General features: G+C 43.5%; 1 protein-coding gene across 9 annotated transcripts in view; it reads right to left on the bottom strand.

The window, feature by feature from the left end:
• The window catches only part of AGAP1 (ArfGAP with GTPase domain, ankyrin repeat and PH domain 1), a 309,204-nt gene that overhangs the window by 122,483 nt on the left and 168,226 nt on the right, over positions 1 to 18,495 (bottom strand). For all 9 annotated transcript variants that reach the window (XM_041464142.1, XM_041464145.1, XM_041464148.1 and 6 more), the window contains one exon: positions 3,069 to 3,173. In XM_041464142.1, the coding sequence (XP_041320076.1) occupies positions 3,069 to 3,173 (105 nt within the window). The remainder of the gene's footprint in view (positions 1 to 3,068; positions 3,174 to 18,495) is intronic.

Raw genomic sequence — 18,495 nt, 5'->3', positions numbered from 1 at the left:
AGGGTCAAAGTTCTCTCTCATTATCCCCAACCATTTTCTATCGGCAGAGCTCCTCGGCGTCCCAAGGGACGGGAAGGTTTGAGGCTCTTGAAAAAACCTGACACGACCAAGTCAGGAAACAGTAGGGTGCTTATGTACACATATTTTTCTTCCCCCATTTTCTTCTCCCCCCACTTTCTTGAAAAGAAACGAGAGGGATTTCGCTATTGTGTCAAACATCAACCTGGTGGCACTAGGAGTCACTCGTGTGGCTGGCACAATGCCGCGCTCATTTCTGCACGCTGCCCTGCCAAACAGGCCTGACCCTCCCGGGGACACCTCCTCTGAAAGAAAGGACCTAATTTGATTTTTCCCTCCCCTCCCCAAAACCTTTCATTCTGCAGGCAATGCTTTCAAGGAGGATGTCAGGGCTGGATTCTGCAGTACCTATTTTCTATGTTTAAACCACTGCTTCGTGCCCGAGCCGCCACCGAATGCATCTGGCAGAGACAACTGATCCACCTGTGGCCAAACCCCGAGCAATATTTAACACAGTGCTCACTATCAGCCACTAAACACTGTAATTGGCCCTTCAAACACCAGGTGTTAGGCTCTGACTCAAACCACAGGCTGGACAAACCAAATGATCTCCTAAATTTCCTTTTTCTGCCACCACTAGAGGCCAGCCCACCTTTCACTGCAATTAAAAATTCACTCCAGAATGAAAAGGGCAACATTTTGATTAACTGAAGTGATCTGCACATTTGAAACAACCCAAATCTGATTAGAGCTAGGCTTTGCACAAGTTTAGGAAACTGACTTTAGATGGCTAACAAAAGCTCTTTTCTTCACTGCTACTTAATGGGAAACTTGGTAGGAATAAGGCCCTGATTTTTCAAAATAATGTAAGAAATTATCCCAGACAGCAATGCAAGCACATCATTAAAAATTCATCACTTTCTTGTGAAAAAAAGGAACAAATTAATGACAAACAAAACCCAGCAAAACCAAACCAGAAACACAGTATCACAGCTCTGTCTGGGGGAACAGCCTCTCACCTGGCAATCCCCAAGAAGAAATTGTGACATTCCTGACAACAAAGTTTAGTACAAAGTGTACTGGGAGTGTGACTGACTGAAAATATCTGTGGTTCCCTCACAAACCCGGCTGATCCACGCAAGGAGGAAACAGCAACACCGAACCCAGCACCTTCTTCTTGGGGTGGGGAGGCACGGTGGAGGACAGAGGGAAACAATTACAGGCTGGTAATTACTTCTTCTTTAAATGGATTCTCTCTAATCTCCGACGGATTTACCTCTAATCTCAAAGTAATTACGTGTAACCTCAGTGGATTCTTACTCTGGGGGCGATGCTGCAGCTCCGGGGGAGCCTGCAGAGGAGAAGTTTCTCCATTGTCTGCCAGAGCAATGGAAAACTCACACGTGCACAGCCCTGCCAGGAACAAAGAGCCTTTTCCAGCAGCCAGGAAGGGGCCAGGGCACACACAACAGCCTCCTCCTTGCTTGATGACCAGCACAAGCTAAGGCACATTCAGGTGGGGCACGCAGAATCCGTGCTTCCCTTCTGGGAGCAATGCCAACACACAAATTTGGGTGTTTCAGGGCTACTTCACAGCAGAATTAGTCACATTTAGAGGCACTAAAAGTGACCAAATTGGGCAGAAAGACGTGAACTCCATCACACAAAGGAGCAGTGAAAACCCTGCTCCGGAACACCGGGGCTGAGGGACAAGGTTTCTGATGGGAAGCAGCAATGCCTTGAAGCTACTTGTCATCTAATTTACCACATATATGTTTAAGAGACATGGACATCACATCAGAAACCAGAACAAACCATCATTATGGCAGGACCTGAGACCATAAAATCTTGTGTCAAGGCAGGGAAAAAGTGCTAATATTCCACAGACAGGGAACAGCAAGTAGGGGCAAGCACAGCATCAGTGGCCAGACATGGATGTGGCACTTGGGGATGTGGTTTAGTGCAGGGCTCTAGCTGGCCTGGATAATCTTAAGAGTGCTTTCCAAACTTAATCATTCTAGGGTTCCATGCTCCTCAGACACCACCCATGTAAAGCAGAAGTTTCCTGCCAGTTCCAGGTGCAGGTCTGTAAATGCCAGAATTTATAGAAAATGCATCAAAACCTTGATTTTCACTCCTTAATGCAAAAGTGCCCAGGAGCTGAAGATGCCACCAATAGGTTTAGAAACAACTGGTCCTAAAAACATTACCAGTGGCAACCCTCTGATTTGCTTATGTGGGATGATGATAAAATACAAGATCATATATTATATAAAACCACACATACATGTATATATTTCTGTATTTCTATATTTATATATTTTATTTATTTTTATATATTTATATATGTAGGTAGGTATATATATATCTATATATCTAATATCCATATATCTCACATATCTATCTATCTATCTATCTATCTATCTATCTATCTATCTATCTATCTTTATATATATGTATAATATATATTTTACCTTGGTGAGGGTCACACCATGATTTCTGGGGTAGTCTAGTCCTGAGTGGGATCTCTGAGCTCCTTCCACCCCCAAATCCATACTAGGAGTTGCACCACACGCTCTGAGGGACAGGCAGCATCCTTGGGACAGGAACAGATGCCTCAACATGGAAAAGTTGTATGGAACAGTTTTTAATGGCTATGCCATGTCCAAAAAGCTGCTCAGAATTCTCCTGGATAAACCACAGCCCTGCACACTGACAAAGACCTCTCCACACTCTTTACTACCCCTAGGAAACTTTTTCTTGTAAAGCACTTGTTTTTTAACCCTGGGATCAACAACAAGCCCATAAAAGAATGAACAGAAAATAAAGGCTTTAAACAGTTCCAGCAGCCTCTTGGGATGCAAGGAAGCCCCAGTCCCAGTGGAGTCAGAGGAACTGGAGCGCACTCCGACTTGCAGCAGGGAGTTTCACTCCAGGTGATGATTCCTTGAGAGGGAGGGGAATGAGGAGAGAGGAAGCACAGTGGTCCCAGCAAAGGCGTGGCTGACCCTGCTGTCAGGGCTGGGGCTCCCAGGGCAGGGGGTACTCACGTGCAGGCTGGGGTGGTAGGTCAGCACGCCGTTGTCACACAGTGTCACGTACTTCTTCTTCCACTCCTTGTTCAGGGACTTGCCACTCCGCTTCAGCAGCATCCCCTGGAGAGGGAGAGAGAGAGAAAAGGTGAAACGACCACACAAACAAACACACATGACACACAACTTCCTAAGACACAGACAGAGAGAAGAGTAATTGCATTTCCAGATGAGCATTTTATGACAGGCTTTCTCCTGCAAGTGACACTCTTTCCCCTGCCTCTCCCACAATGCACATTCCCTCCACTGGCTTTGTCCAGTGGGTAGAAAAACTCTCTTTTTCCTTGAATTCCATGCCTCAGGAAAGTACATTTTAGCGTGACCCACATGGATTCCTAGCTGATGAAGACACCATGCTCTGCATTTCCTTATCCTATAAAATAAATGGTGAGCCCAGGATGAGGGAGGATCTGCTGTGTGGGCCTCTTCCTCCAGCATCTCTTGGGGATTCCTTGCCCACGGAAGAGCACACATCTGTGTTCTCATTCCCACTGCACAAAGGTGACACCACCATGGAAACCCCTCATTCCAGCAAAAGAAACCCCAATCCCAGGCAAGAGTAACATAACAAAACCAGAGCAAATACGAAGTGTTTCAAGTAAATCCTGGATAATTTAATGACAGAGGTGTGACTGGAGAAGAAAGGAGGTGGGAAAAGTTAATCACCTTTCCACCATATTCAGTCAGGGATGAATGACAACCATCACAGAATCCCAGAAGGGTTCAGGCTGGAAGAGACATTAAAATCCAGTTCCAAGCCCCAGCCATGGGCAGGGCCACCCTCCACTGGACCAGGTGGCTCCAAGCCTTGTCCAACCTGTCCTGGAACATTTCCAGGGTTGGGGCAGCCATAACTTCTCATGAACAGCAAAGATTAAAAGTCATCATTGTGTTCCAACAGACAGGAGCTGCTACTGTACATTGACCTGTTCTCAGCTGCGAAACCGAAATTCACTTTGCAAAATAAAATACCATGTGCTGCACAACACTCCAGGTAGTAAATGAAGAATGCACTTCCTTAGGAAATTTTTATTTCCAAACCCAAGCCAGAAGGCGGTTCCTAATGGATCCAGACAGTATTATGGTTGTGCAAAGCCTTACTGGAATGCCCAGTGGAAATCCCATGCTCAGTACCCACCACAGGGATACACTGGTGTCACAGATCTAGCTCTGATCAAAGTGGACACATACCCATTGCAATAAATCCCAACCAGGAATCCACCCATCAAAAACTTCAGCTCCCTAATCCCTATAAAACAAGTTTTCCCCTTCTCATTGTACAAGCCAATTAAAATAAAGGGAAAACAGAACACAGAAAGATGCCCTACCAAGCACGGCACTTCCAACTCCATGGCGTTCTTGTTAAAAGTGGTTTAAGCCTTGAAAATGAGTTCCACTGTTTGTTTTCCCATTTAACTTGCAGCTTTATGAAGTGATCCCTCTGCAGACCCTATCCCAAAGCCAGGAGGGGACACAGGTCAGCTCCACTCAAGTAGAAGCCCTGCTCCTGGCCACACAGCTGGAGCAGAACTTCAGAGAAGAGCCCTTCCCAACACACTCCATGGTGGGACCACAAAGGAAAGCTCCTGCTGGACACTGAACACCACAGTGATCCAAACTCCCAACTTTCTGCCTCTCTGTTGGTCACATGTCTGTATTTTTTTTGTTCTGCTCCTTGCTAGAACTCAAACTTTTTCAAGGAGAACGGGGCTTCTGAAACGCCTCCTCACAAAAGCTCCTGCTCATCCCAATTACTGCCTGCCGGCGCTTGGAGACGTTGTTTTCTTCTATTAAAAAATGAAAGCTTATTTCTGCCTTTGACTCTCCTGTTTGTCTATAGGAGGTGATCTGTCTCTTCACCTTTCCCATCTTTCATACCTCACCTGCAGCACAGCACTGGTGTTTAGGGGGACCCAATTCTAGTTAGTGCTGTGCCATGGGGATCAAAAATTACTGTTTCTCTGCACTGGTTTGTTCTTCAGACCTTCTAATGGGGAAAAAGCAGTAAGGATCACAATGGGGATTTTCTTTTTTCCCTTTGCCTTCTTTTTCAAGTTTTGAAGCCAGTGAAATGTACATATTTCATAACCTTTTAACTGCCCCTTTGCTATACAGAAAACATGTCATTACTTACATAATTTTCAATTCGTGTCAATTATAATCTCAATAAAGAGTAAAAATCTACCACGGTCGTGATTTTTACTACTTAAAGTTTTGCTACTATCTAAGTACGGATTATGACATTCTAGTTTTGGATCTGAATGAAGAAAATTATTCAAAAAGAGGTTTTACCATATTTTTAAAGCAGAACTCTGTGCTTTGATGTAAAAAAAAAAAAACAAAACAAAAAACAAAAAACAAAAAAAAAAAAAAAAAACCAAACAAAAACCAACCCGCCCAGCTCAGAACTGAATAGGGATGATGGACCTGTTTGTGCCTAGCTACACAAACCAGACTTCCCAATCCATTTTCTTCAGGCATTCCTTTGGCAAACAGAATCATTTTCACGTTATGTGATAATTAAAAGTATCCTGAAGTACCTGGAGAGCAAACTGCTGTGAAAACAAGGAGCTAACTTAAAGTGCTATAAAGCAAAGCAGCCCATATAAACCACAGTCTTTATCCCCAAGGCCACCACTTTGTGGTAATTTTATAGAATGGTCTGGAGAAACGGTCTTAGAATCAGAGTTTAGATCAGTTATAAATGCACTTTAACGTTAGCTACACTTTAAAAAAATGGCCCACATGACAGGAAATGTTATTTAAAAGAAAAAAAAAAAAAAAAAAAAAAGCTCCTTGCTTCAGTCACATCATGGCTACATTTAAGCCACATCAGGTCCTGTGCTGAGGAAATGAAATCCAGGGGTTCCTACAGACCCCTGGTACCTCCAAGGCAGCTTGGGCACGTCCCCAGTCACTGCCAAACAGGTCCCCACATAGACACAGCACACTGGAAAAATCCCATTGAGTCCCCAAGCTATGCAGTAAGAGCCTAAGTAAATCTTCTATTCCAAATACCAATTATTTTGGTCTAAATAATCCCTGCCTCAAATAATTTTTAATTGGATGATGCTATTTTCCATAACTTGTATGAAATTTTTAATTTCTCACAGCCCCCCATGGGCAGTTGGGTGCACCTCCAGAGCCTCCAGACTCAACACTAAGAATTTAACACCTCTGATTTCCACACAAACCGAGAAGAACTTCACACCTCAAATCGCCTTTTTTAATTTTTCTTTTTTCTTTTTTTTTACCACTTCCCTCCAAAACTGCAAATCTGTTTCAGGGAGGAATGGTGAGTCCTTCAGCTTGTGGTTTTAAGGTGCTGGAGGAAAAAGGCTCCAAGTGGAGTGCATGGAGCTCAGTCCCTGGGTTTGCTGGAGGATCCAGGGAGCGAACAGAGCCAGCTCTCCATTAGTAATGTGTGTGCTACGTCTACTCCCAGGAGGTCATTGCAAGCCAAAAGCAATGTTAAGTGTACAAGCTTTAAATAACTTACAAAGTTAATGTAATGAATGCAAGTGTGATCTGAAATCCATCACTCAGTGGCTTGCTGTAGCCTCAAGCTGTGATAAAACACCACTCATAAATTTATATTAAAACTCTGTTCGATAGCAATTATTTACCAACAAAGATTTATTGATTGCATTTGCTGTTAGGGACTGGGGCTCTAACTGAGTCAATCAGCTTAGGCTGCTGAGCTCCAGGGCACCTGGGGAAGTTACAGACTGCCAGCAGGCTCTGCAATCCCAACATTACCGTGGGAGCAGGAGCAGCTAATGAAAAGCCGCCAGCCCCGCATTGATTGGAGCCCAGGTGGAAAGAAAACAACACACCCAGCACTGGTGAAGGGACCAGGGCACGTGGAACACCCAGTTCACCTGAATACACAGCAACCAGCCAATCTGGCTCTTTTGGGTGCCCTCTGTGAGCTCCAAACATTGCTTGCTTAAATAATGACTCAGGGGTGAAACAATCATCAATTTGTTCTACAGAAATATTTTAGGTTTTAAATAGCAAATTATCAGCATTTCAAAAAGTGACCTTTTGATGTGGCTTAATGCTGCATTGAAGATGCTGGCAGGTGAGAAGCCTTAAAAATAGTCTTTGAAGTCAGCAGAGCCAAGATTGGAAAAGGAAATAGGGTACCTACAAGGCAGGGCGTGGAACTAGATGAGCTTCAGGATCCCATCCAACCAAAGCCATTCCATTATTCCACTTTGGTTTCTAATTTTCTTTCAGAAATTTACCCCACTGCCATGGCTGAGGCGCAAACTTCTGCCAGCCTTTTGTTTCACCCCCTCCCTAATTTTTAGCTGACCCCATATTGTTTCCCTGATGCTGCTCTGACAGAATGAAAACAGGTAATCTCACACTTCATCATTAACAACATAAATTCCTCATTTTCCATTCAGGTCTGCAGTTCTCATAGCCATGATTAGCAGCTAGCACTGGTAGGAATTCTCTACAGCTCCTGTGCATCCTGCTCAAAAAAGACAAACTCCCAGCCATGAAAAACCTCCTCCTTCAAATGACTCTGAAGGCAGCCACTCGGTCAGGATCACAAACTAATTGTTACATACAAATTCTGGTCTATAAAACACCCACTTCCTGTGAATCCATTAATGTGGAGAACAAATGCTGGTGAAACCCCCAGGATTCAATGACCAGCCAGCTCTGCACAGTCTGTCCAACAGCACTGGGGCCACCTGATAATAAACATGGGATTAATTTTTCATTATTTTGCCTCCAGAAGATTTAGATGTAACAGGTTTCTGGTGTTAAAGTCCATTCTTCAGCAGCTCAAACTGTCTCACCTTCAAACAATAACTGCATGCCAAAAGAATATTTTGGCAATGACTGAATCACAGATCCACAGAGAGTCAGAGAATCCCAGAATGGTTTGGTTTGGAAGGGACCTTAAAGTTCATCTTGCTCCATCCCCTATCATGGGCAGGGACACCTTCCACTAGACGAGGTTGTTCTTTCTTTAAACCTAAAATCCTCTAGGGAATAAACTGTTGAAGATTCCCAGTGTATTTGGAACCCTTCCATAAAAATATAACTTGTTTTCTCAGTTTCCCAGACTTAGGTCTTTTTTCCCCAGGAATTTAAGGGAATGCTGCTTGGTCTTTTGGTCAATGAGACGTGAAGCTGGTTTAAGTTTTTATACTTGGAAACCTGTAGCAAACTTCCCTCTCCCTTCTGATACCTAAAGTGGGCTTATAAAAAAAAAAAAAAAAAAAAAAAAAAAAAAAAAAAAAAAAAAAGAGGTATTTTGGATAAGGGCCTGGAGAGACAGGACAAAGGGAATGGATTCACACTGCCAGAAGGAAATTGGGGATAAATGGGATATTAGGAACTAATTGCTGCCTGTGAGTGTGGGCAGGCCCTGGCACAGGGTGCCCAGAGCAGCTGTGGCTGCCCCTGGATCCCTGGCAGTGCCCAAGGCCAGGCTGGACACTGGGGCTTGGAGCAGCCTGGGACAGTGGAAGGTGTCCCTGCCCATGGCAGGGGGTGGAACGGGGTCAGCTTTGAGGTCCCTTCCACCCCAAACTATTTTGGGATTCTATGACCTCTTACAGTAGCAGAGCACAACTGGGGACCATCTGAACCAAAAAAAAGTTACAAGAGCCTGGAGTGGCTCTGAAGAGTTCTGAAAACAGGAGAGCTCAAACATTCTCCAGCTTCAGTATCTAACAATAACGTTGCAAAAAAACCCTCCAAAACCCTGCATGTTCTTACTACAGCTGTGCACATGGAAAACCCCTCCCACCTCCCTTACAAACTGGCACAGCAGCAGCGGCAGAGTTTTGCTACAAAGATGCTCCCACACTGCAGAAACTATTCAAATTTATGTTCTGTGCCTTTAGGAGAAAATGAAATCAGAACACTGCACCCAATTCTCTTCCAACATTCCCTAAACACCAGGCAGTGACTGCACAGCAGGTAATTACTCCATGAATGGTTACCTAATGCTGGGGCTCATCAGCCACGATTTCCATTTGAAGACAAAGAACAGAGAGGATCTATCACCTGACTTGGGGAGCAGAAGATAATGGCTTTACTTAAACTTGAAGGACAATCAACCTGCAACTCGTTATTTTCCAAGCTCTCTGCACACAAGTTACCAAAGAAAATTAGAAAGATGTACTGGAAAAAACCCCAATGCTGATTAAGCAACTCTTAACAGTTCATCACAGCAGCAGCAATGAAGACTGCCACCAAAGGACAGCCACCAAATTCCTGCAAGGAACAGCAGCACCAAGGACAAACTCAATAGGAAGAACAAACTTAGCGTTCACTGTTACTGCATCTTTACTTTTAATCCCAGAATGACTGGAAGGGAGCTCAAAGACCATCTCATTCCACCCCCTGCCATGGGCAGGGACACCCTCCATGATCCCAGGCTGCTCCAAGCTCCATCCTTGATTAGTGACTGCTCCAGTATTTCAGCCTCTGCATCTTGCCAACAGAGTTGATGCACGAGTTCCTACAACTCTTCTTGAGTTCTCCTTCAGCTGGCAGCTTTGGGACAGGGGCACTTTTTCCTTGGCCCTGCTTTATGACTATTTCTAAAATGAGACTGAAGTCAACAGCGCATTGCAAACTCAGTTACAGCCACCACACGTCCTTCCTGTGGAGCTGAACACTCAAGTGTGTTACAAAACGCAATCAGGTATTTAAATGACTGGCACATCTTTCACTCTAACCCCAGTTTACCTCTCTGAACAGGACACAGCACAAGAAAATCACATTATTTTCCTGCCTTGCAGTAGTTTCTGCCTCTGTTGCCTTCCAAGACTTATTCTGCTTACTCTAGACTGCTAAAAAATAGGGAAAAAAAAGAATCCCATCCCTTAACAATCTCCAGTAGTTGGTTTATTAACCCCTTGGCACTGGCAGCTGTGGTTTCCCTGACACCAGTGAAATGCACTTCGATGCAAATCATTACCTTGGGCAAAGGAAAAACAGCGCTGGGAAGCGGATCCTGTGTGAGCAAACACAGCTGTGGGAAAGGCTCCGAGAGTGGGAATGTCTGGGAATGGCTGAAGGGGCAGCCATGAAAAGGGAGCCCCAAAACATTGACTTCTCTCAAGAAACAAACAGCCTTGGGTGGGTGGTGGAAAATAAGGAATCCTCATGCAGCCATGACCACTCCTAAGCAGAGGATCTGCTTTTCCTCACAGGAGCGCTCCCCAATCCCCAAAATTCTTGTTATCATATTTTATATAAAGTAGGGATTTGGCCGGGGGAACGGAAAAGGGAGAAAAGCCATGAAAAGCTTAAAACCCAATTTTAACTTTCTCTGCCGACACTATAGTGTTTCCATAGAAACATCAGGAAGACCACTTAAGAGCAGCTTTTTTTTTTTTTTTTTGCCATGTTTGGCACCATACCCCTCCCCTGGACAACCTATTATTTCACAAATGGATGCTTTCTGCAGCCCGTTCCGTGCAGGCTCTGATGGAGGGGGGGAAAAGAAAAAGAACCCTGGATCTTTAACCAGTTCCCTTGTGGTCCCCTCCCTTTTTTGTTGGTAATATTTCTGTCGTTCTGCCGGGGCTATATGGTACAAAGGGTTACACTTTAATTGAGCTGTCAGCATCTCCAACAATCCTATAAAACTCCGATTATGCACGGCGGGGTTAGTGACACACTTGTTATTGTGGATGCCCTATTTGCTAAACCCGGGCCCCCCCCCCCACAGGTCACCTCACCCAGGCGACCTTCCTGTCATTAGCCTCGTCTATTCCTACCTCACCGCTGTGAAAATCACACAAGGAAAGGCTTCAAAGCCCTTGCCAGGACTGAATTCGACCAGGAGCTAATCACCCACAAATCCAGCTCAAATGGCAATAATTGGCTAAACTGCTCACCTCTCCAGAGCTCAGCAGTAATTTGGGATAATAAAGAAAAGAATTATTCAGCTAACTGCCCTGAAATGTATGCTTTGTGACCGACACACTTCACATTTTAATAATGATGGACACAAAATCCAATTTAATACAGCATCGGCTGAATAACAAACCCAAGAATGCTGGCAGGAAAAAAAAAAAAAGTGCGTGCGTGTGTGTTCCTTTTTTTCCTTAAACTGTGTTCCATGTTATTGTACAGAAAGGATTCACACTTCATGTCAGGAAATTTTGGGACCAAAAAGGCCTTCAACAACCAACCTCAGAAACTCTGCTCCATAATGGGATTTTAAAATTTGTTTTAATTTTTTTTAATCAAAAGGAGTGTCCTCCTTGAAAAATAAATTTTGCTGAACAGTTATGCTTCTGGTCCTCAAACTTTTGTAGGGGCAGGAGAATAAATATATATTTTTTTTAAAAAATTCTGCATTAGAAGGCCAGCTTCTTCATAATTCTACTTAACAATATTTCCTGATTGCTCCATTTTTCTACTTTTACACCTCGTCTCTGGTCAAGGACCATCAGCATCAACACCCCACTACAGAAGGGTCTGCCAGGACACACTGAACTGGTTCAACACTGCAAAGATCACAGAATTCCAGAATGGTCTGGGTTGGAAGGGACCTTGAACTCATCTTGTGCCTGCCATGGGCAGTGACACCTTGCACTAGACCAGGGTGGGTGAGCAGGGCTCATCAGGATGCTCCAGCACTCTTCCATCCACACATCCCACTCCCTTTCTTCCAGTCTCTCCTAAGAGCAAGAGGAAAAAAAAATGGAAAACAGATGAAATAGGCATTCCTGGTGGTGTTCCTGAGATGTGCAGCTCACTCAGAGGAATGAAGGTGATGATAGTCCTTCAGAGATGCACTCAGTGTATGTCAGGCACTGTCCTCTCATCATTACAGCAGAAAACAAATCAGGAACCTAGTGAGGAAAAACGCTTTCCCTACTGGATCCTGTTTCCTGGAGTTCATAAAATCATGTCTCACATTCTCAGAGATAGCTGCAAAAACTGCAAATTCTATCTTCAACATGAGGGGAATACGTTAAGAAATGCAGAACATGCCAAGACACACAGGACAACTGCATGAAGAGACAGCTACAACCACATCCCTCTGCTACTTGCTGAATGTGTGAGCAGTCATGGAGCTAAACAGCTTAGAAAAATTATGATTTACCTACTGGTGCAGCAGGGACACATCTTTTTAAATAACCCTTTTCACAAGATACACAACTGTCTGCTCTTTCTTCTTATGAATCAGTTTGTAGTTTATCATCTGAAAACAAAATCATTTTGGCTTCAGCTGGGAATACATAAAAATGTGCAGCTAATTCACTCAAAACCTTCTCGTCTTGGCCAAGAACCATGACTTGAGTCACACTGGGAGAAGACCTTTGAGAGGATGTAAAATTTTGCTGGAAAACCACTCCCCACAACACTCAGCTTGTTGGGGTGTCTGTGCAGGGTCAGGATTTGGACTGAATGATCCTCATGGATCCCTTCCAGCTCAGAATATTCTGTGATTTGATGATTCTTTTACACCAAGGTATCTCCACATCTCCAACACCTCCCTGAACCCAGGGAAAACCTATCCAAGGCCATTTCCCAGGATTTAAGGGTACAACCTAAAGACAGCTTTCAAGTACAGGTTTTTCACCCTGTGTTCTTAAATTGTTACAGCAAAAAGGCAAAGTGACTGCTGTCAGAAGCAGAACTCACCCATTTTTACCACAGTAGTTGTTAAAGAAATTAGAGGTAACAAAACATGAGACATTGCCAGTGCCAGTCAATTGCAAGAACATTTCCTAGAAATTATAAATCAATGCTTTTGACAAGGTTATTATTAGGATTCCTGAAGTAATAACCTGAGACACCCCAAAATTTGTTTATTTTTATTTAATATTCTTCTGAGAAGAAAAGGTTTTGTCCTGGCTTGCCTTGCTTTATATACAGCATTCACTCCTCCTCTCCTCGACTTCCCGAGCTTAGCATTAATCAGGGCAATTTCAAAATAAAGGATTCTGCATATTGTGTCAGCAAGTTAAAAATTGTAATATTGTTTTAATGTTAAAATCACTCCAGATACAATACTTCCTGTGTAGTGTATTTCATGGCTCATTTGCTTCAACAGATATTAAGCTTCAGTCAACAATTAACTACTGACACCTTTATTTATTTATTTTTTTAAAGCAAGAAGATTTAGCGGAAGAGCTAAAAGCACAGCTTGGATTTATTAGATGGATGCTAATTTGATGTCACCAGTTTATTTCAATTCTATCAAGTAACCTTTCTTGTGAATCACAGGGTCACTCAACCCACATTTCAGATGAACTGAAACCCAGATTTGAGCACATCTTTCTGCCCAAAAATTGCTGCAAAAGTGCACCAGTTTAAAAGACCATTTGAACTGTTAATTGTTTATCACTTACCACACGAGATCATTCCCAAACAAAGCCAATGCTTAAATGGGGTTTTGGATTCAGCACTTCTGGTTTTCTGCAAGGAACCCACTGGCACTGCCCTCAGTCTGGCTCTACCTGCAGTTTCATGGTGCTAGCCCTGGGACAGAAGCCAAACCATCCCAATTCCTGAATCAAAAGGCATTTCCATGGTGACAACAGCAAAATCAAGCTTTCATCAGAAGACTTTGCTTCTCTCTGTCCAATCCCCATCAGAGGGATGCAGAATCCCAGAATGCTTTGGCTTGGAAGGATCCTTAAACACCATCTACTTCCAACCCTTCCAAGAGATGTCAACCCATACTTTGCACTTCACGAAGCGTTTCCATCTCTCACAAGCCTGGAGAATCAGGAGGCAGATGATATATTTTTGCATCACTGGCTTGTACCCAAATGATGTCAGGAACACAATGTGACACCAGCCAGGGAGGTCTGCCCCCCAAGCCCAGAGCAGTACAATTAGCAAGATGCTGTAACAACTAAACCCTCTTGGATATACCTACTCCTAGAGAAAACTGAGATATAGCTCAGTGGCAAATCGTGATGCACCACGAAGAGTGAAAGACCACATTCCACTCTGAGCATTCCTGGAAGGACACCTGAGAGATGTTTCTGGAAGAATTTTTTCCCTGATTTCCCCACATTTCTCTCTGCAAAGCCTTGAATTTCTTCACGTGTGATTTGTAAGGCAGAACACAGATTGCTGTGGGAGTTTAATGCACTGGTCACTCAGCTTTTTAATGTTTTAGAATACTCAGCAGTGACAGCAGATATGGCAAAGGCTGTTATTATGTGCTATCTGTTTATTAAGACTTACTAATCTATTTATTAAGACTTGTTAAAAGGAATCACAGAATCCCAGAATGGTTTGGGTTGGAGGGGACCTTAAAACCCATCCAGTGCCATGGGCACCCATCCCTGCCATGGGTAGGGACACCTTCCACTGTCCCAGGCTGCTCCAAGCCCTGTCCACCCTGACCTTGGACACTTCCAGGGATCCAGGGGCAGCCACAGCTGCTCTGGGCTCCCTGTGCCAGGGCTTCCCCACCCTCCCAGCAAAGAATTCCTTCCCAATATCCCATCTAACCCTGCCCTCCTTCAGCCTAAGGAGTCAATCCTTAAGTTGTTAAAGCAGAAACTCAAAAGATGTTTCCACAAACAAAGATATTTGTTCCTTCCCAAAATCATGTAAAGATACACACTTTATTTCCCTTTAAAGAGTGGTCTCACACACATGTTGATCCCTCCGTTTTAACCTCATTAATATTTCAGAGGGAGAGACAACAAGAACAGAAGCTGCTCCAGAGGCTACGATTGTTTTACGACAGAGTGTACCAGATCCAAGAGGCTTGCAGGCAACACAGAAGAACACCACGTTCAGAAAAGGTAATTTATAAAGCTCATTTATGGATTTCTCTGTGCAGTTACTTGGCTGTGGACTAGGCTAGCTGTAAAATGTTGGAGACAATCTCCCTCAAAAAAAAACAAACCCCAATATAATCCATTATTTATTAAGTGATCAGCTGTGGATGAGATGAAAGACCAATTTTTAACCACCTTTCCCAAACTTCCTATAGATAAAGAACGTGTTTGTAAAGACAAATAAATAAATATAGATATATATAAATAAAAATGCAAGGTACCCAGAGTGCAGCTAATGGGATTTGACGCTGGCTTTAATTTTAATGAAGAAAGTTGCCAGTAGCAACAAAACTGTCAGCAGCAGCCAAGCACCATTAATAAAGACCCAGACAACATTAGTGGCACGGCAACAGTACAAAAGGTTCCCCCCGGTTCATGCTGTGCTAAATTGGCTGCCCAATTTTTCTTAAGTGTCCATACTATTTAGAAGACAATTTATTAATTTTTGTCATCCATTGTCACTTGACAGGCCATCATTTTGCATCCCGAATTTGAGATGAAAACTAATTGAAAAGACTGGCAGTATTTATGAGGGGTATTATTTGTCAATTATGGCTGCTGATGATCCCGGGTCCTACCAACTTTAACACCCCGTGCCTGGGTGGTGTCAGCCGGACCTTTTTTTTTTTTTATCATTTCCATGTTAGTTCTAGGAAAGTGACAAAAAGCAATGATAAAATCAATTCAGCAAACTCGTTAAGGAACAGGGGCCCATCAATCCCTGCTCTGAAATCACTGGAGTGGGGGAAAAAAAGCACTGGTGTGGCCTGGGGAATCACAGCTTTCCAGGACACCTTCCAGGGAAAAAGCCCAATCTCTTTGTTCCCTACAAGCAGGACAAATTTTCAAAAGCATCGTAATTGAAATTAACCCTGCAAATTTACCCAGGCTGCCTGAAAGGGAAGGTTTTACTCTCTTCTCACTGCCCTTAAACTGCTTCTCTGCAAGTCTGAATGCCTGAAATGCCCTCAACTTCCTAAATGCAGGGAGTCACAGAAACACAGAATATTCTGAGCTGGAAGGGACCCACAAGGATCAGAGTCCAGTTCTTTCATTCCAACTTTATTTGCACTAATACCTCTTGCCCAGCCTTTCAGAAACGTTCTCCTACTTCCCATCTTCACAGACTTCAAACGATGATACAAAAATCCCGGAAAAACTCCAGTGTTAAACAGCAAAGAAAATGAGGTTACACCACCCGTCTCAAGCCTCTTCTGCTTCCACCACCCGCGGTGGAGCCCAGGGTGAAGCAGCTGTGCCCTGCAGCCCATGGGGGCCCATGATGGGGCTGGGATCTACCTGAATCCCAGAGAAAACCCCCACCAGAGCAGGGAGATGCCCAAAGGAACCTCTGGGAAGCACATGCTGGAGCAGGGTCCTTGCAGGACGTGTGGCCCCATGGACAAAGGGACCCACACTGGAGCAGCTCCTACAGGACTGACCCCATGGACAAAGGGACCCACACTGCAGCAGTTCTCTCCTGAAAGACTGAATCCAAGGAAAAGGAACCAGACAGTGAAGGATCTCTCCCTACCCTTATCCCAATCTCTGGGCCTGTTTCCTAAGTTTTAAAAGGCTACAAAATACTATTTGTCTCTCTCCTCCTTAATTCTCTATTAGCATCAGTAAATCTTAGTATTGATTTAAATATGGATATTCTTTAACTGGTCCTGTAACATACTCCACTTGCTTCTGAAGATCTGAACACTTGAAGATCAGAGCTAAAACCTGATTTAAACATTCCTTTAGGTATAAAGTGCATAATTTCCTTTACCAAAAGCAATTAAAAAGTCTGAAACTGAGTTCATCTGCTATACCAAATTTTCTCTAATACTTGTAGCAAAATGGTCATTAAGGAAAAAAATGCATTTTCAAAAGAAAAACTTGAAACTACAACTACATTAACATATATTTATTAGTCTCTATATAAATGATAAGTTTTTATATCTCTATTTTCAATATACTGCTGTTTAAATAAAAAATCAAGCAACAACTCTAAAACAAGAATTTTCTTCTATCAGAAAACCAAACATGTAAACACGAGACTAACCCAGCTGAATCCATCCTGTTAATCCTCACATTTCCCAGAAGACACTGCCAGCTTTGCTTTAAAAAAAAATTCAGGGATAGAATTGCCTCATCTCATACATTTCAGAGGCAAATTCAAAGCAAAAGCTTTTTCCCTCCACTGTTTCCTAGAATAAAAATAATGTGCATTTAGTTGCCCTTCTGCATGAGGTAACACCATCCAAGGTTGATGTTCATTTGCAATATAAATCCTCAACCTGGAAAACATTTTGGCACGGTTCTTACATCAGGGATGATAATGATGTTATTTCCTTCCACTGTGTTCATGCTTGGCTTCTCTGACTCACAGAACACACAACTGAGTGTCTCTTTGGGGATGAGAAGGCTCTTTGCTCCCTCTGGATCACCTCCAGCGGGAAGATGCAAACCCAAAACTCTGAGGAACTCCATGTCCACTTGGAGCCACCTCCAAAGGTGGAGATTTCACAGCCCCTTCAGATACTTGCTCCATAATTTGAACCTGGTGGGAAATAACACTTTTCTGCATCTCTAATTGGAATTTCTCGTGCCCCAAACGTGTCACAGACTCACTTCCTTCACCCTTCCTATCAATTAGCAGGGAGATGATACACAAGAATTTGCTTTCCTGTGCTGGGATGAGGTGCACATCTTGCACAACTGAGGGGCTTCACAAACCACAACCACCACAGCACAGCAGCTGCAGGGCTCTACAACCCACTTGGACAACCTGGAAGTTATTCCAAACTGGAAACAGTTTGTAAAGTTTGTAACAGTTCATTCTGCCATCAGCAATGTCTTTTATGCAGTTACACTGTGCCATCTTAACTCATTTGTTAATAATTCAACTTCCCGGAAGATCCTAGAAAGGGGTAGGTGTGCACACGGAAGCTTGAATCCCAAAAGAATTGTAGCCAAACCAAAAATGTATATTGCTGCTGAAATGCCAAAGAAAGAGGAAAACTTTACCAGTCTATTAAAGAGACCACAGAAGAACAATGCTTTATGTATTTTCAAAAATAATCAGGCCATCCTGGCATTGAGAAACCTGAGTTACATTTCCTAGTGCTGACACTGAGATTAAGGAGAAGCAGCGCTCATTCGAAGCCCAGAGTCGATACCGTGAGACACAGGAGTCTTCATCTCCAATCCAAAAACTCCAGATGAAGGGAGAACACACAGACTTGCTGGGGAACTTTGTTCTCCTCCAGCAGCCAAACCTGTCTACAAACCAATCCCAGTGCCACGAGCCTACTGCAAACACAGCAAGAAAGCTCCTCTCCCCAGTGCATCCACAGAAGGATGCAGCTTTGATAGAGGATAAATTTGACATCCCAGTCCCCTTCATCTGCCTCAACGGGCAGGAACTCGACACCTTTTACAATCCTGATGCTTTTAAGATACGTGGCTAAAGTTTCTCCCCTACTGCAAGCAAACCAGTGCAACCCACAACATAAAGGTGATAAGGCCACCAAAAGAAAACAGAGCAAAATCTAATTTATCTTCCCGGTATTGTCAAGGTGAATTACACGGCAGAA

Source organism: Pyrgilauda ruficollis, unplaced genomic scaffold (genome assembly GCF_017590135.1).
Source record: "Pyrgilauda ruficollis isolate IOZ18807 unplaced genomic scaffold, ASM1759013v1 scaffold172, whole genome shotgun sequence".
NCBI classification, from domain to species: domain Eukaryota; kingdom Metazoa; phylum Chordata; class Aves; order Passeriformes; family Passeridae; genus Pyrgilauda; species Pyrgilauda ruficollis.
Note: the sequence above shows the minus strand (reverse complement) of the source record. Positions and strands in the feature narration are given on the sequence as shown.